General features: G+C 39.8%; 1 protein-coding gene across 11 annotated transcripts in view; it reads left to right on the forward strand.

Moving 5' to 3' along the window:
• The window catches only part of Atp9b (ATPase phospholipid transporting 9B (putative)), a 204,468-nt gene that overhangs the window by 63,838 nt on the left and 116,513 nt on the right, over nt 1-24,117 (forward strand). For all 11 annotated transcript variants that reach the window (XM_075968168.1, XM_075968164.1, XM_075968159.1 and 8 more), the window contains exons 8-9: nt 6,875-6,969; nt 15,724-15,804. In XM_075968168.1, the coding sequence (XP_075824283.1) occupies nt 6,875-6,969; nt 15,724-15,804 (176 nt within the window). The remainder of the gene's footprint in view (nt 1-6,874; nt 6,970-15,723; nt 15,805-24,117) is intronic.

Raw genomic sequence — 24,117 nt, forward strand, 5'->3', positions numbered from 1 at the left:
GACAGTAAACTGAACAGTTGTGTTTGAGAGGTACTTTTACATATGAATGATTGTGGTCTGGTGGCTCCCAGCTTTAGTCTCATCACTTAGGAGGCTGAAGCAGGGATACTGAGATGCCATGAGGTCTGCTCCCTGTGTACTGAGTTCCAGACTACTGCGCTGCAGAGCGAGACACTGTTTAATATGAAACAAGCAAGACAGAAAAAAATAATATTCCAAATGCAAACAATGGTTTTGAGTAATTTCCTTTAAAAGGAAAAGAGTATACAGATTTTGTTGGGGAGTAAATTATAAACAGCATGCAGTACTGTAAAGTTAGGAGATGTTATAAATACTGATTTATTTTCAGAGGAGGTATGTGAGGACTGAAGACTGAGAACACTATTTTTAAAATTATGAAATTCCTAATAGTTTTGGAAATTAGCCAGTTTCCTCATCATTTTTCACTGCAACATTGCATGGCCTTAGAAGTCACCAGAGAATAAATGGAACACCAGTGGATTAGCAGATGAGATATTCTATGGTAACCTCAGCTAGGGAGCAGTCCAATTGAAGACCATTTCTTCAGTCTCGCCCAGTGTCCCTTGAGAATACCGATATCTTTGTCTCAGAAAAATGTACACAGTATATACATGGTTACTACATTCATATTATTTGCATACATAATACTGCGTGAGTACTAGTGGATTTGCGTTTAGGACCTCTGTGTAGCTGACGTCTGACTTAACCTATTCTGGTTCTATTATAACCTTCTGTTTGTCAAATTTAAACATTACTACCCGTTCATATGCAGATATTAAGAAGTCAGATTGCTTTTAATTGAGTCCTCCTTTATATAATAGATCAAATGGCTTCCAAATTTGATTCTGGATTCTTAGTTTCAGAAACTCTTGGGTATTTTTTTTTTTTAGGTAAATTCTGAAAGATCAGAGAGACAAAGGAGCAAGCCACAGCCATTTCTTACTTTGTTAACTCCTCAGCCCATAAAGGGCCAAGCACCTGTCTCCTCCCATCTATGTTCATCTCTCCATCCAGTCATATTACTTCCTGTCTGTCTGTACAGACCCTTAGACTATGGTTAAATAGTGGCTAGCTCCACCCTCTGATCTTCAGGCAAGCTTTATTTGTTAGAGTACAAACAAAATATCAACACAGTCCTCCGCATGAGTAGGCCACACTCTTAACTGCTGAGCCATCTCTTCAAGAACTAATAGACCATTTTAAAGAGAATCCCTGTGGTGGTTTGAATTGGTATGGCCCCCATGGACCTAGAGTTTGAATGCTTGGCCCATAGGGAGTAGCATTTTTAGGTGACCTTGATGGAAGAGGTTGTTTGAGGAAGTGAGTCACTGTGGAGGCAGGCTTTGAGGGCTGGCCAGTGCAGCATCATTTTCCCTTCTGCTGCCTGCAGATCAAGTTGTAGTACTCGCAGCTCCTCCTGCAGCACTATGTCTGCCTGCATGCTGCCATGGCCTGTCAAGATGAAAAGGCATACCAAGTGAATGCCAAGTGTGGATCTATCTTGCTTGGGTTCTGTGTTGGGTACACTGTAACTACTAATAAGGAACTAGGGAATCTCAGCAATAATTATCTGATGATGATAAAGAGTTCTTGATAATTTATATATGATTATGATTCTGTGATTTTTAAAATGTCTTTGTCTTTGGAGATGCAAATGAAAATACCGTTTAGATGAGATTATGTGTGGAATTGTCTTGAAGTTTCTATTGCTGTGAAGAGATACCATGGCCACAGCAATATGAAGGAAATTATTATAGAGGAAAACACTTAATGGGGACTGGCTCACAGTTTCAGAGATTTAGTCCATTATCATCTCTTGAGTAATTTTTGCGCTCTGCTTTTAACTGTAAAACGGTCAGAATGTACCGTGTACATTCAGCTAATCTTGCTTAAACATATGGTTGTGTATCACCTCCAGACCAGCAACTTCCAACCCAAGGTCTTCTTCCTTAGCAACCACAGTCAAGCCTTCTTCTCTTTGTTTCCAATATCCAACTTTTGCTTGCTGATTCTTCATGTTGCGGTGGCTCCTCACTGTGTTCCTGTAACACTCATGACCATCTCTCCTTCCTCTGGATTAGACCTCACGTGGGCAATTATATTTTACACTGTCTTGCAACTCTTCTTTCTGGGGTCTGGAGGGACATTTTACATGGAGGTCAGCAAAATGCACTTGGTCTTTTGTGTGGTTTTAAGTAATTACATAAAGTTTCACTGTTGTCTAGTTATTTTCAGAAAATAAACATATTCAGGATTTTTGTGTTATTTACTAACACTATTTTTTTGCTTTTCAATTTTAGCTTTAAAAAATTCTTTATAGCATGTCATTTTTTATAATAAAATTCTAAACTTTTGTCAGTGTACAAGTCCTAAGTAACATTGTGGTTTAGAGCTGGACATTAGCATCCGGGTGCTTGTCAATATAGCATGGTAAGTCAATCTGTGGCATTGTATTGACTGAGTATTAATAAGAGTATTCTATTGAGCCATGACTGGATTGTTTAGAATGTAAATGGAGCTGTTGATGGATCTGGTGACTGATGACTTAAATTCCAATTAATCAATTGTTCCATCAGTTTCTTAATTCAGATCAAATATCTCCCGAGTGCGCATAGTTCTTCTAGTGGTGTTAGCAGAAATGAATGCTTTAGAACTAATTTTTATCAATCTCTTATAAATGTCTATATCTTTTTCACTTGTATCTAAGTGATAACGTTATAGTTTAAGTGTTTAGAACACAACACAGCACCTCAGCTGTCACTTGTTAGTGGGATGACAGGCAAGTGGCACTGTTCTCATCCACATTATCTCTATAGAAAGATATATATTGCCACCAGTTTAAAAATTTCATGCAGCCATTAAGTCATATAAATATTTAAAAATCAACTTTAATGGCCAAAGATCTGATATTATAAATCCAAAGTCAACGTCTATTTTTCTTTCATAGGACATATACTCTAGCTTTTCCCTTTCATAGCTTTTGGATATGTGAGCTGTTGCAAGTTGCTGATGATGCCTCAGGATAGCTTGTTAGTGCTGTGACAGCTTCAGCTACCTCACAGGTCCCCTCACTTTGTCATCCCTTCATGTGGCTCTTAATGCGACACATACACTAGGTGATCTTAATTCGAGGTCATTAAACTGTCCTTTCCTGTCAACTCTTGTTAATTATACAAAATGAAATCAAGTATTCATAAGAAGTCTGTAATAGGATCTAAGCAGACCAGTTTAATAATTCAGTTTTACTGAGCTTTAACTAGTGTCAGTTATAGTGCTTTCTGTTACGTTGCTCTTGGTAAGATGGGAAGACAGACCATCCCAGCTGCACTCCAGAGTTTGTTGTGGTGCTTCCTCTATTGCCTCTGTTTCTTTTTATTTTTATTTAATTTATTTATTTATTAAGGATTTCTGCCTCCTCCCCGCAACCGCCTCCCATTTCCCTCCCCCTCCCCCGATCAAGTCCCCCTCCCTCATCTGCTCGAAGAGCAATCAGGGATCCCTGACCTGTGGGAAGCCCAAGGACCGCCCACCTCTATCCAGGTCTCCTAAGGTGAGCATCCAAACTGCCTAGGCTCCCCCAAAGCCAGTACATGCAGTAGGATCAAAAACCCACTGCGATTGTTCTTGAGTTCTCAGTATTCCTCATTGTCCGCTATGTTCAGCGAGTCCGGATTTATCCCATGCTTTTTCAGACCCAGGCCAGCTGGCCTTGGTGAGTTCCCGATGATAGCCTTTGCTGGAGAGGTTGTGGAGAAAGGGGTACACTCACCCATTGCTGGTGGGAATGCAAACTTGTGCAACCACTCTGGAAAGCAGTGTTTCGGTTTCTCAGGAAATTCGGAATCAACCTACCCCTGGATCCAGCAATACCACTCTTGGGAATATACCCAAGAGAGGCCCTATCATACAACAAAAGTATATGCTCAACTATGTTCATTGCCTCTGTTTCTTGAAGTTAGTAATTTTTGGTCTTCTTAGGTAATTTCCCTTTAAAATTTGAAAACAGTCTCTGCTTATTTAACAGGCACAAACCTTTTATCTTTAAAAGAGTGCAGGCTTAATTGTGTTTATAGTATCTGCTGTGTTGCTTTTGCTTTTGTGCTAGTATTGGAAGACATTTCAGAGCATCTCATCTGTTCCAATATAAATTTTGGAAAACAAGGTTTTAACAGTGGACAGGCAGAAAATAGAATTTTGTCCATTGAAGTTTGATTTTCTCTTTTATCAGAATGCATATACTCACATGTCTGATGGAAAAAAACCTCAGTTTTGAGTAAACATTTAACTTTAGAGTTACTTGCATATTTCTTACTGCTCTTTAGCTTTTCTATTCAGCATGTGAAGAATGTTTTCCTTTTTATAATCCTTTTGACAGTGTACAACAGTTTGTTCAGTTCAATTGTGCATATCTTCCCGAGTGCATATACTCAAGTGAAAGTCCCTTAATGTAACTTCAGCTGATAATGCAAATAGAAAAAAATCTTCTTGCCATGCTCCAGAGTAGGTTCTGACCTCAGAGTCCCAGAGTCCTTGTCACAGTGATAGTGCTCATGCTTGGGTCATTAGAGGGACTAGAGGAAGCGAAGTGATATGTTGATGGAACTGGGCAGTTTAGATGCTGGGCTGCTGACAGCTTTGGCTGAGATGCTTTAGCTCAATAACAGCAAAATGAACATTATAGAGTAGGGGCTTGGTATAGATACTGTTCCTTTTCTGGCAGTCAAGGAGAAACATGGTAATTATATGTATGGACTTTCATCTCTTTTCATTTCAAATGATTGCATAGAAAGGGTTATTGGATGTAGCTATGTAAAGATACAGTCTTACCTACTTTTGTCTTTTCAGATTTGAGAAATAATAAAAGTTATGAACAATCAGTTATAAGTTCATGTAACATACATTCTTTTCAGACTTCAGAAAAATTATTCTATAAGTTTTACAATATGGTTTCAAAGATATTTTTCTCATTGTGCAGATGAAGGAAAAAGAAAAACTAACTATAACCTTACATGGCACAACAGTTAGGTGTTGTCAGATTAGTGTTTGGCTCTAGGTTGTCTAATTCTTACTTCTGCATTGTGCTACACTTAAGTTTTGTTTCGAGAGTCTATTGTGGTTGATTCTTTATTACAACTTGACAGAATTTCGATCACCTCAGATTGGTGAGGGATACCACTGAGTGCACCTGTGAGAGCATTTCCATCGAGGGCTGACAGTGGGGAAGACCTACGCTGAATGACAGTGATATCTCACAGATCACTCCCCCCAAAGGGAAAAAGTAGAAAACATATCGAGCATTATCACTTTTCTTTGACAAGCACTTGTCCTTGGTCATGACTAGTTGTCTTCTCCCATATGATTGGCTGCCCTTTGGACATAAGACCAAGTGATCATAGATTAAATGTGATGAAAGCACGAGTCAACATACGTCTTTCTCCCTGTGGTTTTGACAGGCATTGTTTCACAACATGAGAGCAGTAACTAAAATAGGGGTACCCTTCTGCATTGTAGCTTCCTGAAAATACCCGTATCTTAGAGACTGGGTTCCTGGAGCACCTACAGCACATGATCTTGTGGAAACCAAGTGTCTCCTAACGCTACCAAGTGTAAACCAGAGTAGGGTTCTGGTTCTTGCTCAAGAGAACCCCCATGCTAACCTTAAATGCTCAGTTATATATCTATTTTACCCCCTCCCCACTTCATGTCAGTGTTTATCAACTTCCTTTTCAAGCAAACAGTTACTACTGCAAGACTACCCCAGTTTAAAAATGTTGATTGCACATCCATTACCTTCTTCCGTTCTTAAACATAATGTTTCAATTTTTCCCCCCTGAACTGGGTGTCCTATAGCCCAAACATTCCTCAAACTCTTTTTATAGCTGAGAACATCCTTGAATTCCTCTTGACTCTACCTTCCAAGTGCTGACATTGCAAGTGTGTGCCCTCATGCCTCAAACAAGTCTCTCTCTCTGCATGTGTGTGTACATATTTTTTCCACTTAACAATGTGTCCTATGGCTCTTTTCGTAATGTTGAGCTCTTTGCTCTTGTTCTCTTTTAATTGCTGCCTCAGCTGTTTTAGTCCGCTAGTTCTCTAGTCCCTGTGCCAATCTATCGTTATTGTAAACACTGTTGCAGCGAATGATCTGTGTATATCGTTTAGTGCATTTGTGTTTGCTTTTATCTCTAGATCAATTCTGAGAAAAGGGATGGTGAATATGGTCTGGGGGTAATTAGATTCTTGTGATTCAAATTTTTCCCCTTCTGAAATTTGATGGCTTTCTTATTACATATTAGTATTTACCTGGGTATTAGCATTTTAGTTGTGCTTATATTACCGAATGTTATGTTGGTCAATTAACATTTTATTACCAAGGTAATGTCAGACTCAGATATTTTTGTATGTATCTTATTATGTTGTCATCATCAAAACTTAGATTAAAAGTAAATGATCAGGATAGCTTTCTAAAACAAAATAGTTGATATTAAACCTTCACAGGCAGGGTTGTAGCTCAAGGGTAGGGAACTTGTCTAGCATGCTCAAGCATGGGTTTGAGCCATAGCACCATGCAGAACACAGACAGATACTGTCACTACCACCTCCAACAAAAGCAAGGTCACCAAACAGGACATAAGTAATTAAAAATTAGATTGATGGCTGTCTTTTTACAGATTTGTTCTTTGAACCAAATGATATCATCTGAAATGAGGGCTTTTAAAACTTTCTTCTTTGGGCTATTTAGATGAATCATTTTCTTGTTCCTGTTGTATTGACATCTGCTTGAAAACATAACTCAGTAGAACTCTTCTCCAGTGCAGTTCCAGATGGTGACATGTTCTTCTCTACCTCCAAGGTTCATGCTTTATCCGCACGGACCAGCTAGATGGTGAGACCGACTGGAAGCTGAAGGTGGCGGTGAGCTGCACACAACGGCTACCAGCCCTAGGGGTGAGCACCACTGGGCACTGTTCTCTCTCTCTCTCTCTCTCTCTCTCTCTCTCTCTCTCTCTCTCTCTCTCTCTCTCTCTCTCTCTCTCTGTGTGTGTGTGTGTGTGTGTGTGTGTGTCTTTTGTCTCCCTCTCTCTCGGTCTGTGTCTCTATCTCTTTCTTGCTCTCTTTCTTTTGAAGTGATTTCTAGGTGGTAAGGGAAGTTTCTGTGTCATTTTCTTTTTCCTCAAGGTCATTAAAGATGATGTGGTTTCCAGGTTGAGAGACTGTTTCAGATGGTTTTCCATGTCCTGTTGATTTGATACTTAGACTATCTGTGTTTTTATTTGTTGTAAGCTTCTTAATTAGATAATCTGTGTTTGACCTTGAAGTGCCAGGCAGGTGAGTCTGTTTCTAAGAAATGCTACTCACTGAATAGCAGGGTAAGGTCTTTCGGGAGAAGACCTTTTGCCTGCATCTTTTCCTTCTGAGGGCAGGAGAACTGATCTTGAGGAAGTGAGTGCTGCTGTCTTTTATGCTGAGGGAAGTGGGAGATCCTTTTAGATCATTGGGACACAAAGTCTAATTGGTCTTAATAATAAAAACTCAGAGTCAGCTATCAAGGGGTGAAAGCTGAAGGATCAGAGAAGCAGAGTGACCAGCCACTAGAGTTCTTACCTCTGCCAGTGCTCAGATCAAAGGGGTGAGCGATCCTGTCTTCAGACTGCTGCTTCAGACTGCACTGAGCTCTTGTCTCCTCTCTCCTTATATTCCTCCCCCTGCCCAGCCATATCATTTCCTTTCTCTACCTGCCTAGTCCTGAGATTAAAGGCATTGATCCCAAGTGCTAGGATCATCTTTGTATGAGCTTTGTTTCTCTTTTAGATTGGATCAATTTCATGTAGCCCAGGATGGCTTTAAACTAACCGAAGTCTGTCAGCCTCTGTCTCCCCAGTCCTGGGATTAAAGGTGTGTGACACCACTGCCTGGCTTCTAGTGGTTTGGCTTTGCACTCTGATCTTCAGGCAAGCTTTATTTGTTAAAATAAAATATCACTATGGACCACAGCTTAGTGGGTCCTCTCCTCACACACATACTCAGGGAAGCTGCAAGAAGAGCTTAGAACAAAGTATAAATCTTTGTAGATTTAATGATTTCTAAAGCAGCTCTCCTAGATTTCTGAATCTCTCCTGCTAGTATACCTGTTTCCCTCCCTCCTGTAATAATGAGGATAACTGCAGTTTTCCTAGTCTAGTTTGCCTAGAGGCTTGATATGTGAGGGGGCAAAGTAAAGAAACTGTTGACGTGAGTGCTCTTTGATACGGTTAAGATTTTTATTGTAGATAAGAGAGAGGACAGCCACAGATGTCTGGAAGAGTCCAGAGTAGAGAGAGAAAGAAGTAGGTTGTCCATGGCTAGCGGATGGGGCATGGCCAGGGCTAGAGAAATGGGAGAGGAGAGGATAAGGCGATAGTAGATGGCGAGATAGCAAGAGAGTGTAAGTGGGAATAAGAGAGAAGAATGAGACTAGCTAGGCTGTAAGACGGATGAGTAGCTGGGGAAGGAAACCTGCCAGCTGGAGGGAGTTTAGGGTAAGGAGGGGGTAAAAAGGGAGGGGCTTCTAGCTTGGACTTTGATGCCAGAGGTACTTGTGATACTGAGGGAGCCTGGGCTTCTTTTTTTTTTTCCTTTTAATCTTTTTCTTTATTGAGAAAATGAGAAAAAAAACAAGTTTCCACCTCCTCCCAGCCTCCATTTCCCTCCCCCTCCTCCCACCCTTCTCCCCCTCCCCCCACTCCTTTCCCCCTCCCTTTCCAGTCCAAAAAGCTGTCAGGGTTCCCTGCCCTGTGGCAAGTCCTAGGTCCTCCCCCCTCCGTCCATATCTAGGAAGGTGAACATCCAAACTGGGTAGGCTCCCACAAAGCCAGCATATTACGTAGGATCAAAACCCCTTGCCATTGTCCTTGGTGTCTCATCAGCTCTCATTGTTCGCCATGATCAGAGAGTCCAGTTTTATCCCATGCTTTTTCAGTCACAGTCCAGCTGGCCTTGGTGAGCTCCCAATACATCAGCTCCGCTGTCTCAGTGGGTGGGTGCACCCCTCGTGGTCCCGACTTCTTTGCTCTTGTTCTCCCTCCTTCTGCTCCTCATTGGGACCTTGGGAGCTCAGTCCAGTGCTCCAGTGTGGGTCTCTGTCTCTATCTCCATCCATCACCAGATGAAGGTTCTCACTCAGGATAGTGTTTTCTATTTCCATCCATTTGTATGTAGAAGAATGAAAATAGACCCATATCTATCACCATGCACAAAACTCAAGTCCAAATGGATTAAAGACCTCACTATCAGTCAGAACACATTGAACCTGATAGAAGAGAAAGTGGGAAGTACCCTACATCAGATGGGCACAGGAGATCGCTTCCTATGTGTAACCCCAACAGCTCAGACATTAAGGGCAACATTGAATAAATGGGACCTACTAAAACTGAGAAGCTTCTATAAAGCAAAGGACACTGTCACCAAGACAAAAAGGCAACCTACTGACTGGGAGAAGATCTTCACCAACCCCACAACAGACAAAGGTCTGATCTCCAAAATATATAGAGAACTCAGGAAACTAGACTTTAAAATGCTAATTAACCCAATTAAAAAATGGGGCACTGATCTGAACAGAGAATTCTCAGCAGAGGAAGTTCAAATGGCCAAAAGACACTTAAGGTCATGCTCAACCTCCTTATCGATCAGAGCCTGGGCTTCAATGTGCAGCCCAGGTAGCCATGTGTCCCTTCTGCCTGAGGTAAGGGAAATGACTCTTTTTCTGCAGACAAGTTCCTGAAGAATCTTGACTTCTATAGTCCAGCTCAGTATGAGCAGTGGGATAACCCGAGGCCTAACAGTAACAAAAGGGAATTCCATTCTTTCAGAGGCATTTCTATATCTTTGGAAATAATCTTGTATTTTTCTCTTTTATTAATATATAAATACATAATGTTTGCTTTTTATACTGACTTTGTTTTGTGCCTACCACAAAATAGATAAAAAAGATACCCAATGGGAGAAAATCCCACTTTCTCCCATTGGGTATCTTTTTCATGTATTGTAGCATTTGACTTTCGTATATTTGCCGAGAGAGAGAGAGAGAGGAGAGAGAGAGGAGAAAGGGTATATGTACATATATAGTCATTGTCTGTGAATTTTTTTTTCCTTCAGGGTCTCTTATGTATATTCTTGGTTCAAAATCTTGCAGCTCATCTTAGTCTTATCAGGACCCTGTTTACATATTTCTAGAGTGGGTTCCTTTGTGCTGTAATGCTGGTTTAATTCCACTGCTAGGGCAAACTCCTTCTAGGATCTACCAAACTCTTTGGTCTCCCCCCCCCCCAAAAAAAAAAAACTTGATGTCTTCTGAGCTCTCAGTCTGGAGGTTAACACAGTGCCTGGCCAGATGTGCTTAGTGATACTGTAGGCATCCAACTCCAGTGGAGATCTTTGCAGACTCCTCTTTGCCTTTCCACCACCTTCCCAGCAACTGCAAATACCCTCATTGTTACAGTTTTCCTGAGCTTGGTCTCCAGGTCAGAGCCTTCCTCCCCTGCTTGGCATCTTCTCTTGTCCTGTGAATTGGTGCTCCCTAACAAAGGGCACACAGTGTATGTCTGTCTTCTCGGGTCATTGTGTCCCTGTCTGAATATGGCTGCTTCCTGATTTAATCCCTCTTTATAGTTATTTTTGCCAAGAAAGCGGGTCTCAGTGAATCAACACCATGTAGAGAAGTTCATTAATTTTGGATGAGAAGTAGGTGGACCAAACAAGATGTATGTTACTGCTGACTATATCTGAATTAAGGCTTGATTTGTCAGAGTGGAACCCCCGCAAAATTGGCCTTGTCCTGGTCAGGTAGCCTCTCTGTCAGGGCTTTGTCTCTGTCCTCACTTCTGCATCAAATGCCGTGCAGACTTCTTTCTTAGGGTCCATTCCTTCAGAAAAAGAGATCAGGGTAAATTTGTCCCGACTTTAATATTAATGTGTCCATTGAAAATGCCCCAAGTGATAAAATGGAAGAAGCTCCCTCACAGTTTACCCTCAGCACTGGCTGCCATTGACATACCACATACATCCTCCTGGATAGCCGCATTTAGGACAGATACCATATATACTGTTTGCCAAAAGGACGTTTAAGAGTGTGTCCTGGGTCATTTTTTAATGTAAGTTTCCACAAGCATTTTTGCAGTTTCATAGTCTGTTTTTGAGCTCGAGTTCACTGTGTGGCCTAGGCTGGCCTTAAACTTGAGACTCTCACCCTTGCTCCCCAAGCGCTAGGATTATGGACATATACCACCATGCCCGATACATTTTATGTTTACATAGATTTTCATAAGAAAATTTAGTTAGGCCTGTAATGCCAGCCATTTGGAGACTGAGGAAACAGCATTGCAAATTCAGGTACCACCTCAGCTACAGCGTGAACATGAAGCCAGCTAGAATACTTAATGTGAAACCCGTCTTAGAATAAAGAGTAAAATGGGCCTGGGGATATGGCTCAGTGTTCCTACCTAGCACCCTAGGTGCCTGGTCTCTATCAGTTCCCAGTACTCCCAATGAAAATGTTTGTTCATATGTATAGTTTGTTGTATGGCCTACCAGTATCTTCAAGTATATTTTTTAAGTGAATACTGCTCTTAATTTTAAACTTAGACTATTTGCACTATTATAGTTTACATGATTTTGAAGTCATTTCTTCTATACTAACCATTTATTTCATACTAAACAGGTTATCTGTCTAGTGTCTATACAAAAAAACATAGCTCTCACCTCAAAGGTAATAAGAGATAATTATTATTTTTTTTCTGGAGCAGAAATTAAGTGACTATGGCCTAGAAACTCAGATTCAGACTAACTAAATTCTATGTTCTAACAGTTTCATAAGTTTTTAGAAACTTTTCCATTATTGTGTGTGTGTGTATGTGTGTGTGTTTGGTGGACTTGTGTGTGCTACAGTGCACATATGGAGGTCAGAGGACAGTCTGTGGGAGTAGTTCTCTCCTTCCACCATGCAGGTTCTAGGGACCACACTGAGGTCATTAAGAAAGCCCTTTTCCTACTCAGGCACCTTACTGACCCTCATGAAGGTGTTCCTTTTTCTTTGTTTCTTTTCTTATTCTTATTTTTATTTTTTGGTCATAATTAGCGTTTGATTTGGTGTAAACTCATGGTCAACTTGTACATTTCCAAATGCCCTAATTTACCTGTGATCATAAGATGTTAAGAGGTCAGGGTTAGGCAGGTAGTGAATGGGTACAAGGGAGGTTAAAGTTAATTCAAGATAACCTGAAACAGTACTTGAGAAACTCCATACTCATCATCCATGTTCTAATCAGTCAGTCTTATCAGCATTAATTTCAGGAGAATTTCTGAACGAGAAATCAAAATCTAATAACAAAACCCTGTTAGCCACCTGCACCGGTACTATTCCATGAACAAATTATCTCTTTTCCAACCTTAAAATTACCCTCAATTGGTTATACAGTCTCCGGTCCTCTTTCATAAGCAGGTGTGCCTGTTCTTTAGACCTTGGCTAAAAATGAGTTATTTTGATCTCTGTTTTTACTGCTGTCTTCATAATGTCTGTTGCTGTATAAATGTGTTAGGTTTTGTTTGGGTCAACACTAGCATGTTTTCCCAAACATTGACTGGTTTCCTTTTGGACCCTAATGCTGCTTTCCTGACAGCTCTAATTTGTCATTTTAATCATTCAAGTGCCTGTCAGTAGGTGGAGTCAAAGGGGTCATTAGCATTGAAAGTGCTGCTGTTGCTGAAATATTCAGAGGAAGAAGCCCATTGCACATCTGGGTGCTATAGAGTATAGGCCGAAAAGCTCCTTCCCACTGCCCACTTGAGCCAGGGCAGTCCCTTCCTTTCCTGTTTTTCTCAGGCCTTTTCCATGCTTGCCCTCCTTTTCAGTGTTTTACATTTTTATTTTATTTCTTATGTTGCAAAATAAAGTTGTACTATTATCTTAAATGTAGGACAACTGTCTTCTTATTTTCTTTCATACTTTGTTAAAATGAATAAATTTGGACAAGTAAGATGGCTAGCAAGGGTGTTTGTCATCAAGTTTGCTGACTTGAGGTCAATCCCCTGTAGTCCACATGGTGGAAAGAGAGAAGTAACTCCCTCCTACAAGTTCTCTGACCTCTACACTTGTTCTGTGGCCTGTGTATCCTGGCATACACACAATAAAGATGTGTAAAAATGAAAACATAAAAGCAAATAAAATTTCCTTGGGAAGTTACTTAAAATCCTGTGTTGAGTTGAGAGTTACTCCTTGGTTACACATGATCCCTTGTGTTACTGGTTTGCCAGTATGTCTGGAGTAAACTAAAAAGGATGTTTTGAAACTATTTGAAGTGGGTGATGACTCCACTTTCTGTTTCCCCCTTGAACAGCCTTCAAAAATGGCACTGACAGTAGGCAGCTGGTCAGTATCCACACTACTTGATAACTGTGTGATAGATTTGGCTTTAAGAGTAACAGAAAAGGAAGTGCAGAATAAGGCCTTGTCAGAAAGAATTTGAAAGAAAACTGAAACTTAACTAAACAAGAATATGCTGTTTGTGATTCAACTCCAGCAGTCTGGGAAGAACAGTTGGGCAGTTGAGGAGGGTGGGGTGGCGCTGGAGGACAACAGAGGAGAGCAGGAGAGGAGGGGCATTGTCAGACTGAGGGCTCACAACCTGCGCTCCAAGTCAGGTCCAGCCACTTGTCCTTTATCAATCAATTGGAAGAGCCAGGTTAAAAATGGAAAACAGAAAAGGGAGATTTATTCAATGTAGTCACATTGGGCAGAAGAATGGGGTACCCAGGAAACCCCTCAAGTCCATGTTTGAGCTCTGAAGTGATGAAGTGAGATCAAAGTTTAGAGGACCAAGGACACATACATCTAAGCAGTTCTGGTGAAGGTCTGGTCCAGCCAACCACTGTTGATCACTGACCGGGTTTTGGTGGGTCCCAGCCTGTAAGGTGGTCTGACAAGATGATAAAACCGTTCTAAGAGACAAGTACCCCGTCTGGCTGAGACCCTTTCCTTCTCCCAGCATGAGATTCTGGGGAAAATCCCCTTTCTTTGGTGTCTGTTGTTTCTAGATTCTCTTTAGAATGGCTTCTTTTCCACCAGGCCCTGCAGGGGGTGAAGGAGGGTAGAGGTGGAAATGGAGCTAGAGAAATGTAGAGGAGAATACAGGTGTGTGTGGGGTGTGTGGAGTTGAAGGTAGGTTGAATTGGAGAATGGATGTGGAGGTGCAGGAGATAGAAGTAGAGGAGAATGGAGATGGGAAGTGGAGGAGGGTGGGAGCACAGTGGGTGCTTGAAGGTCATGGGAATGTTGTGTACCTTGATTGTGATGCTGAAAATAGGTGTATATGTATATCAAATTTAATTTTGTATTTTAATTATGTGTAGATTATAATATAAATTATGTGCTATTAAATAATAAAAAATTTAGTATACTATTTTCTGTCTATAACTTTGAATGACTTCTATTCTATCACCATAGGAAGTCATGCTTTATTCAATATCTGGAAGATCTTCTCTTCATTTTTATTAATGGAAAATATGTATGTTAATTTTATTTAAAGTATTGTGTTATATATTTTATATAATGCAGTATTTAAAGAGGTATATATTTCACATAGTGCTACTTTCAAATTTTATGCCTGATATGGTATGATAGGAAGTATGAGTAACTATTGTGAAATAATTGTATAATTAATTAAGACATTTTGATATTTTATTTGGTGGTTAACTAGCAAGAATATTTCTTAGATGAGAACTGACCTTCCGATCCACAGATCATCATAAAAGCTGGACTCACTATTCTTCATAGAAAAGAAAGCTCTGATTTTACTATAGCCAGGCCGTTCAGTTTGTCATCATTTTATAGCTTACAATGCCATAGCTATTACTTGTTTTAACTCCTGTGTCTGTGAGTGATGGGTTTAGAGATACTTTGTGTCACACCACCAGTAATGTCCTCCCAGCTCCTGACAGTGTGGTGCAGGGTAGGTGAACCTGCTTGTGCTAGAGCCCCACCTCCCCAATGTGGTCAAAGAGTGGACACTGGGGACGGTGTTCCCGTGACCAAGGCTCCCCTGCTGCTCTCTGGTCCCAGATGTGGTTTCCACTTGCCGCTACCGAGTTGGCAGAGCACTTTCCAGACACTGTAGACATTTGGGAAATATACTTCTGGCTTTTGTGATCAAGCAAATTTATTAACAACCATGAGGCCCCAGCAATTTTCAATAAATCATGACTTGCTGATTTATTTCAAAAGATCCATATAGCAGTAAACAATACCATTTACATTTAATTAGTTTTATTGAACAAGAGGCAATTTTATTTGTAATGAAACACATGTTATGATTAAGGATGTATTTTAATGACCTTTAAGTAATGCGAACAAATGTTGCCCTTGACCTAATAGCGGAGGCTTTCCTACATTATTGAAAACTTCAGAATGATTTTTAAATTATCATGAAACGCTTCGAATGACACTCTCATTATTGTGCCATTATTCAGTCATTTGATGTCTAATATACTAAATGAAACGCATGCTTGTAAATGTTCATGTGTGCCTGGAAATGAGGGTTGTCGCCAGCTTGTTCATTATGTCCCTGTATCAAAAGGTGCTGTGTGCTGTGGAAGTTTCATGTCTTGAAAATTTCTACGACCATGTTTGCTCAATCATAAGATTTATGTTCATTTTTATTTTTTATATTCCAGGACCTTTTTTCTATCAGTGCCTATGTTTATGCTCAGAAGCCACAGCTGGATATTCATAGTTTTGAAGGAACATTTACCAGGGTAAGTTAAAGATTTTCAATATTTTTATAGGCTAATGGCAGTGCACCTTTGTTTAGAGAGAATAATTCAGTTAGCATAGCTTAACACAGAAGCTCTAAGCATGAAACAAAAGCTGTAAAATGTGTAAGTTCTTAGAGGTATGTCCTTTGCGCCATCCCTTTCTGGAGCACATGTGGTGCAGGCTTCCTTGTTTTTAGCACATGTCCAGTCTGTAAGATCCGGTTCCCATAGGATAAGAGTCAGAAAAATCGTACAGTGTAGCTAATTCAGTCTTGACTTCAGTTAATAGTCGGTGACCAATGTGCCCAGCACTTCTAGCTTCTTATTTCCCTGGAGGAAAAATACGTGTTTACATGAACGTACATCCTTTACTTCTGTGATGCTTGTTGTTATGGAGACTTGCTAAAGCTTGAAGCCCCATTTCTCTCATGACTGTTGGAAATAGAACAACTGAATACTTGTTTTAACAGCTTATAAAGGTTAACATATTTCTTAATAAGGGTCTTTATTATAAGACTTTTTAATATAGGAACACGGACATGTTTGTTACTCATCATACACGATTTAGCTCATGATCATTATCACTTGCAAAACTATTTGCAGATGCTAAGTGATTGACAGCTAATATACAAGTTGTGGGGATGCTAGTTCAGGACACCTGTAAGGCATTCAGAGCCCACGGGGGAGATAGAGATCATTTTGTAGCTGCTTATTTACATGTATGCTGTATAACTACTTGCCAAGATGTAATGGAAGCATGTGCACATGATGCTCTGTGGTATTTCTGTGCAAAGATTTTAACATATAAACAGCTGTCTCTCAATGTAAAAATTAATCCAACCTTTATTATGAATATTTTTTTTCAAGATAGGGTTTCTCTGTAGCTTTGGAGTCTGTCCTGGAACTCCTTCTGTAGAGCAGACTGGTCTTGAACTCACAGAGATCCAGTGTCTTTGCCTCTCGAGAGCTGGGATTAAAGGCATGTGCCACCACAGCCCGGCTACAAATCTTAAATGTTATTGGCATTTTGCTTTTTCTTCACTTTTTAAATGTTGGCAATATTTGTTAGACAGATCTTTGCAGACCTCAAGGTTAAAGAGTCAGAGTAGGCTGTCCAGAGCCTGGAGGGCACGTGTGCCATTGTGGGTGGGGATGTTAGATTGGAAACCTAATCAGTCATGCTGGAGGAAGCTGCACAGGAACCGTCAGCTTAGGGAAAGTGGCAGTGTTGGGGAGTTGAAGAGAGGCTGCGTTAGACTCCTGTCACCTCAGGATGGCTATGGCCACCCAACTCTATGTTGGACAGACCTCCAGCAACACCTGCCAACAGTGAGAGCAGGTTGAGTTCACTCCTTTTTATTCATGGATAAACTTGGGTTTGATAATTTCTCATTTTCTCTCTCCGAAAATGTGGTAAAATCCAAAATAGCAGAGTCCGTGCCAGGCTAGTTTCGGTGTTGGGAGAAGAAAAAGGTCACCCTTGGACATTGATGTTAGATAGATTTTTGCTCTCTGAAGAGTAGGTAGGATCACATGTCCTCTGTGTGGATTTGGTTAGGGTAGCCCTCCAATCCCCAGTGGACTTTTGGAATATATCACTCATGACTGTGTGAGAAACTTGTGAGGCAAAAGTGAGCTTCTTAAAGGTTTGTGTATCAAGGAAGCATAGTGAGGAAGGGAGACAACACTGGAGCACACAGGAGAGTCAGCCCACACCAGTACCACACAGTGATTGGGCTCATAGATGATGAGTTAAGGAGATGCCCTGTGTAAACTGAGAGCAGATCCCAGTTCCCATCATGAGAATAGAATCCCCTCTGTGTATCTGGTTCAAGAAAACAATACTTTGTTATGAACAGAAAGTTCATATCTCTGTGAGTTCAAGACCAGCCTGGTCTACAAGAGCTAGTTCCAGGACAGGCTCCAAAACCACAGAGAAATCCTGTCTCGAAAAACCAAAAAAAAAAGAAAGTACCTATGTACTGTATATAAAAGAATTAATGGGAAGATGGGAGAAGCAAAACTTTCCATTTAATAGAAATCCTCCAAAAAGAAACAAAGAAAAACTCCAAGGCAGAGGAACACTTGAACAGCTCTTGCTTCTGTCACTCAGTGGCTTGTCTGTCTCTTCTGTGCTAGGAGCTGCTTGAGGAAAACCCAGCAAGGGTCCTCAGACTTTCTTGGCAGTTATAGTACAACGTACCTGGTCAAAAAGGATCTCTTATACTAAATGTATTCAATAGGGTACAATTCAGGCCCTGGTATATATTTTGTAGATGAAGTCCTATATATTTATTTATAACTGCAGTATAGATTTAGAAATAAATAAAAATTAAACTACCCCGATAGCTTCAGGCATTTGGAACCTAAATTTAGAGACTTCTTAATAACTTGTGTACAAATGTAAATGATCTATATGCCAATTCCATGGAAAGAGTAGTCAGACTGTACACAGTTAGATCCCAATATATGGTGTCTAAGAAAACGCATTAAAGCCACTTATATTTCAAAAGTAAGAAGGTAGGAAAGTATGCCTTAGGGTGCCGCTAAGTAAAACTCAAGTGCTTATAGCAGTATCACAAGAAGCTGGGTTCAGGGGATAATGAGGAAAGGTTTAATTTATTGTCAGGACATAAAACCATAAGCATTTATGTCCCTAATAACAGCTTTGAAATTCATGAAGCCAACTCTTAGGACTGAAAGAGAAACAGATTCTTAATGGTAGTTGGAAATTTCAATGCCCTCTTATGAATTAATTGAACAGGTATAAAAAATATGTAGGAACATAATAGCTTTGAAGATTATCTTTAAAGTTGATTGAACTGACAGCTATACAAGATATCATTCAGCAGTAGAATGTAAAATATACTTATGGGTATGTGGGACATTTATCAAAGTAGGTCAAACAAATCTTAGTATATTTTTGAAAAAAATCCATTCATGTTCTCTAACCACAGTGTAGTTAAATTAGGAAGAAATATTTCTTGAAGTTTCTAAAACTTTAATAATAATAATATATCTTAAATAACTTATAAATAAAAGAATTGATTAAAAGAGAAATTAAAAATTGTTCCAGTATTGGAAGAAAACATTTATGATCATGAACTGTCTCAAGAGTTTTTCACTGTGACCCAAACTCTAGAATTGTTTTGAAAAGTTGATTCATGTGGGTGAGTGAAAATAAGAGTTTGCATATCAGACATAAGCACAAACATGTCAAAGCCATATGAGTTATGAGAAAATATATGTAGCTTACATTGTGGCTATATGGCTAACCTGCATTAGGAAAGTACTCTTAGAAATTGATCCAGAAAAGAATGATATTCTTATACATGTTACATAACGGGTGAAACTTAAGGACATTATTTTAAGTAAACTAACTTTTCCTGAAAGAACAAATATTCTATGATTATGCTTGTAAGAGGTGAGTAATCAGATTCTTAGAAAGTGGATGGTAGGTACTGGAGCCTTTGGGGTAACAGATGATATTTAATAGGGACAGAATTTCAGTGTTATAAAATAAGATGGTTAGTGGGGATAACCGTGCAGCATGATAAATGGGTTTAATGCTGTGCAGGTAAACTTGGTTAGGTCAGCAGATTTTTTAAATACATTTTTTTATTGATATTTATTGAGCTACATTTTTCTCTGCTCCTCTTCCTGGGTCTCCCCTCCCCCCTTCAAACCTCCCCCAAGGTCCCCATGCTCCCAATTTACTCAGAAGATCTTGTCTTTTTCTACTTTCTACTTCCCATGTAGATTAGATCTATGTAAGTCTCTCTTAGTGTCCTCATTGTTGTCTAAGTTCTCTGGGATTGTGGTTTGTAGGCTGGCTTTCTTTGCTTTATGTTTAAAAAAACACTTATGAGTGAATACATTCACAGAAAGTTGACTAAAGCTAGAGATGCCCACTGACTGCTGCAGAGACTGAAGATGTGTTCGTTAGGAGCAGGCGGTGGCATGTGTCCTTACACATTTCATTTGTATGGGCTCACCAAAATATGCAGAGCATGGGAAAGTTAGGTGTTACTTTGTGGAACTTTCTAGATTATGTATTTCTATTGATTTCTTAAAGATTCTTCATCTACAGAGCCTCAGAATATAGAGTCAGCTTTATGTGCCATGGTGCATATTCATAATTCTAAGCTAGGGTTCCTGTTTCCCAGATACTGTTTGAATTTAATGACAATGCCTTGTTTGTACTGACCTCCTTCATTGCTCTCTGTTGAGCATTTTCTGTATCCTCTTCAAGGCTCCTTTACTTAAAAGAAAAGGTTAAATGTATGAGTTTCTGTAGTTTTCATGTACTTCTATAGCCTGCTACAATTCAAAAGCTAGACCAGGGAAGCTACAGTATGTTGGCAACACATAATTTCTTTGGTAGTCCATATTGCATGTGTTTCTGTTTATATATTTATATATATATATATACACACATTCTCAACTTGGCACAAGCTAAAGTCATCTGAGAAAAGGGAACCGCAATTGAGAAAATGCCCCCATCTGTTTGGCCTAGGGGCATTTTCTTGATTGATAATTGAGGTGGAAGGGCCCAGTGCAGGTGATACTGGGTTGTCTTCAGAAAACAGACTAAGCAGGAAATGAGGAGCAAACTGATAAGCAGTTTACTCTATGACCTCTGCTTTGGTTTCTGCCTGCAGGTTCCTGCTCTGTTTGAATTACTGCCTTGGCTTCATCAGCTGACTGGGATCAGGAAGTGTTAGCCACATAAATTCTTCCCCAAGTTACTTTTGGTACTGTGATTTTGTTGCAGCAATAGAAATTCTAAGAAGGTGTCCCTGAGTTCCTATGCTGGAGACTCGATCCTCAGCATAGCTGTACTGGTACATGGGATTTTTAAGAGGTGCTTAGGTCACTATGTTTTGTGATACACGATTGGTGCTAATTGCAGAAACAGTATAATTGTCATAGGAGTGTGTTCTTGATCAAAGGTTCAGCTTCCCTCATTCCTCCCCATCATACGCATTATAACCTTGCCACTCGAAACTTCTTGGCATAATACATGCAGCCTGAAGGGCCTTACACCTGGTTTCATACTTTTTTGCCTCCATGAACCACAGATATACTTGTATTATTTATATGTTCCTAGTCTGTGAGATTCTGTTATAGCAGCATTTTCCCCTCTGATGTGATTTATAGTATCCTAACTTGTCAGGTTTCTGGGTCTGATGAATGCCACCTCTTCCTTGGTTGTGCTTTTCAGAATTTTCAGAAACACTAATCAGAAAGCACATAGGTTCTTCAAAATGTATGTTCTTTGCACTGTGGATGCATAAAGGTGGGTTTTGTGAGAAACTCTGCAAACCCACACACATATAAATGTATACACACATACTCACAAACATACACACACATATATACATGTATACACAAACACACCTATCCATGTAGACACACAGATACACACACATACATGCACACACTCTTATACATGCAGACACATACACACACACACACACACACACGAACATATATGCTTAGGCCAGTGAGAAGGGGAATAAGAAAATGGGTGCAGGCCCAGGTCTAGAAGAGGTCTGTGTGTGCCTGCTCTGTTGTTATTCAGTGTGAGGTTGATGGAGGAGGAAGCTTTTTATATGAGGGCCATTCCCATCTCTCATAACATAACAGAAGTCCTTTTGTCTTAGTTTTACATTGTGTATACATTTCTGTTCCTTTAGAGAGTAATACTACCAGAACCATCTAAAATGTTAACATCTAAGCCTTGTCTGTGATTTATTAAAACAAAGAAATATTTTGGGAGATGAGAGAACACTATGGGCAATACTGCATATCCAGAGTTTCATTTCAGAGGGATGTAGCGGGAAAGGGACTATCCTATATTATACAGAGTTGCACATGCTGCCCGCTGTGGATGCTCATTATGGAGGTAGATTCCAAGGGAGCCCCCAAACATGCAGAAAGGCAACATAGCTCCTTCAGGCTCTGCATGAACTTGACGAGCCTTTACTTGTGTTTCTTAAGGTCGTATCTAAGGAGCACACTTCAGGTAAATGGCCTTTTTGTACCCACATTTGACATTTTTAGCCAGTTTGTTTTTCTCTGTTAAATATATCAGTCTAGAATTTTAGGTTAATAAAGTATGAAAATAATTTTGCATGTACTTTTCAAGTATAAAGAAAGAAAATGACATTTAATATCTTTATAATTAGAAATTTAAATTTCATTTAATTATAGAAAAGTATTAGTTGAACATTGTTTTAAAGTGGTAATCCTATATACTTTTTAGTATAGTACAGTGAAGAAGCTACCCCTGTTGGGGGTCAGTTTGGAGACTGAATTAGGAAGTCATCCTCCTACATCTTGGGACAACCTGGCTGTATAGTGTACTGGAAGTCACCCCCCCCACACACACACACACACATCTTGGGACAACCTGGCTGTATAGTGTACTGGAAGTCATCCTCCTACATCTTGGGACAACCTGGCTGTATAGTGTACTGGAAGTCATCCTCCTACATCTTGGGACAACCTGGTTGCACAGTATGCACCAGGTCTGAAAGAGATATATAGAGACAGTAGGCAAAGTCGGAGAGAAGCCATGTAGCCACCTCCAGAGACAGATGCCCCAGAACCTAGCCTGTAGGACACAAGTCTCAAGGTAAATATAAAATAATAGAAATGGGTTAATTTAAGATATAAGAGCTACCTAGCAATATGCTTAAGCTATTGGCCAAACAGTATTGCAAATAATATAGTTTCTGAGTGATTATTTTGTGGTCTGGGCAGCTGGGAATGAACTAACAGCTTTCTTCAACAGTTACCCTCCTACATCTTAGGGCCACTGAAAGTGGTCTCTGCCTTTCCTCTAAATGTTAACTTTTCTTTTTATTTAAGACATAAGCCTTACCTTGGAAAGACAGGGTCAAAGTGGGCTAATACTTTTTGTTATCCATTACCAACATACCCCCATGTACCCCTGCTCTGAGTTTTCTACCTTGCTTTTTTGTAGAAGCCACAAACACACCCAACCTTTATTCATGCCTCTTCCTGTCAGAACATTGGACAGCTCCCTGCCTGTTACGCAGGCCACTGCTGAGGGACCAGCCTGGAATTAGAATATTTGATATTCCCTCAAAGTACATTTTTTTCAAACTACATAATCCTAAGAAAAAAAGAAACCAAACTGAAAGTGGTTTTGAAATTCCTGTTTTTGTCATTCCAATCTTTATTATTTATGCATGAGATTGGTAAAGAACTTTATAATGTTTTTTTTTGATATGTATTTGATATACTTAATGCTTACAGACTGTCACTCGCATGACAGAAATGAAGGGAAACCATGGAAAGATAACATGTTATAGAAAATGGGAAAACAATTTACATTTCTAAAATTAAATTGTATAGGATTTATTTCCACTTTAGATAATTGTAAAGACTGTTACCTGCTTTAACTTCTGTCTGTCTCTGAGAGTTTGACATAAAGGGAAAATACTAAGCCAAATGGTAAACATGTTTGAATAATCTCTAACACTTTTTATTAAGGAAATCTGAGGAAGAGGTTTTGTTGTGTTGTTAATTTGGTTTTATTGAGACAAATTCTTGTTGTAACCTTTCCTGGCTGTATATTTTTGCTGTCTAGACCAGGCCCTACCTCCAGTTTTAGTAGTTTGTTACCTGTGCTTTCTGATGGCTGAACTTGAGTCTACCACTGTGCCTTTAAAAAGCGCTCTAAAGGACTTTGTGCCTTTGTGCTCACCAGGTAAATAAAGGACATGCTAAAGGGAAGGCTATCCACACCCCTCCCTGGTGTGTCTGCTTCTTCTCTTGAGGCACCATGCTTCACCTACTCATGGCATTCTGTAGGATAGCTTAGCTTAGTGGTTGGCATGGCCTTGTGTGCTGCCAAGGTTGTGGGCTCATGGTGCCTGTAGAAGGTAGAGAGTTCCTCTTTATTTTTCAGTTATTAATGTATTGGATCACTTTATGTTACTGTTCCATGTGTGGAGGGCAAACATTAACCCTATAGTTGTTTAGGTTATGATCCTTAAGTGACAATGATATTAATTGTTAGGGTCTAATAGAAATGTGTAGTTAGGTCGTAATTTCATAAAATGATAAGTGTGCAGATCAGAAAGTATCTGCATCCCATTGCTGAAACTCTTAGACCAATATAAAATTGAAGGCTATACCATATTGGCTGTATTTAGTAAATAACGCAAAGAGCATCTGGATCTATCTCCAACAGTATTTTTCAGAACCATACTCTCTAAGTGATTCAGAAGTTGTCATTTCATTTCAGCCACAATGTCAAATAAAAAGCAGTGTGGTCCA

Source organism: Microtus pennsylvanicus, chromosome 4 (assembly GCF_037038515.1).
Source record: "Microtus pennsylvanicus isolate mMicPen1 chromosome 4, mMicPen1.hap1, whole genome shotgun sequence".
NCBI classification, from domain to species: Eukaryota; Metazoa; Chordata; class Mammalia; order Rodentia; family Cricetidae; genus Microtus; species Microtus pennsylvanicus.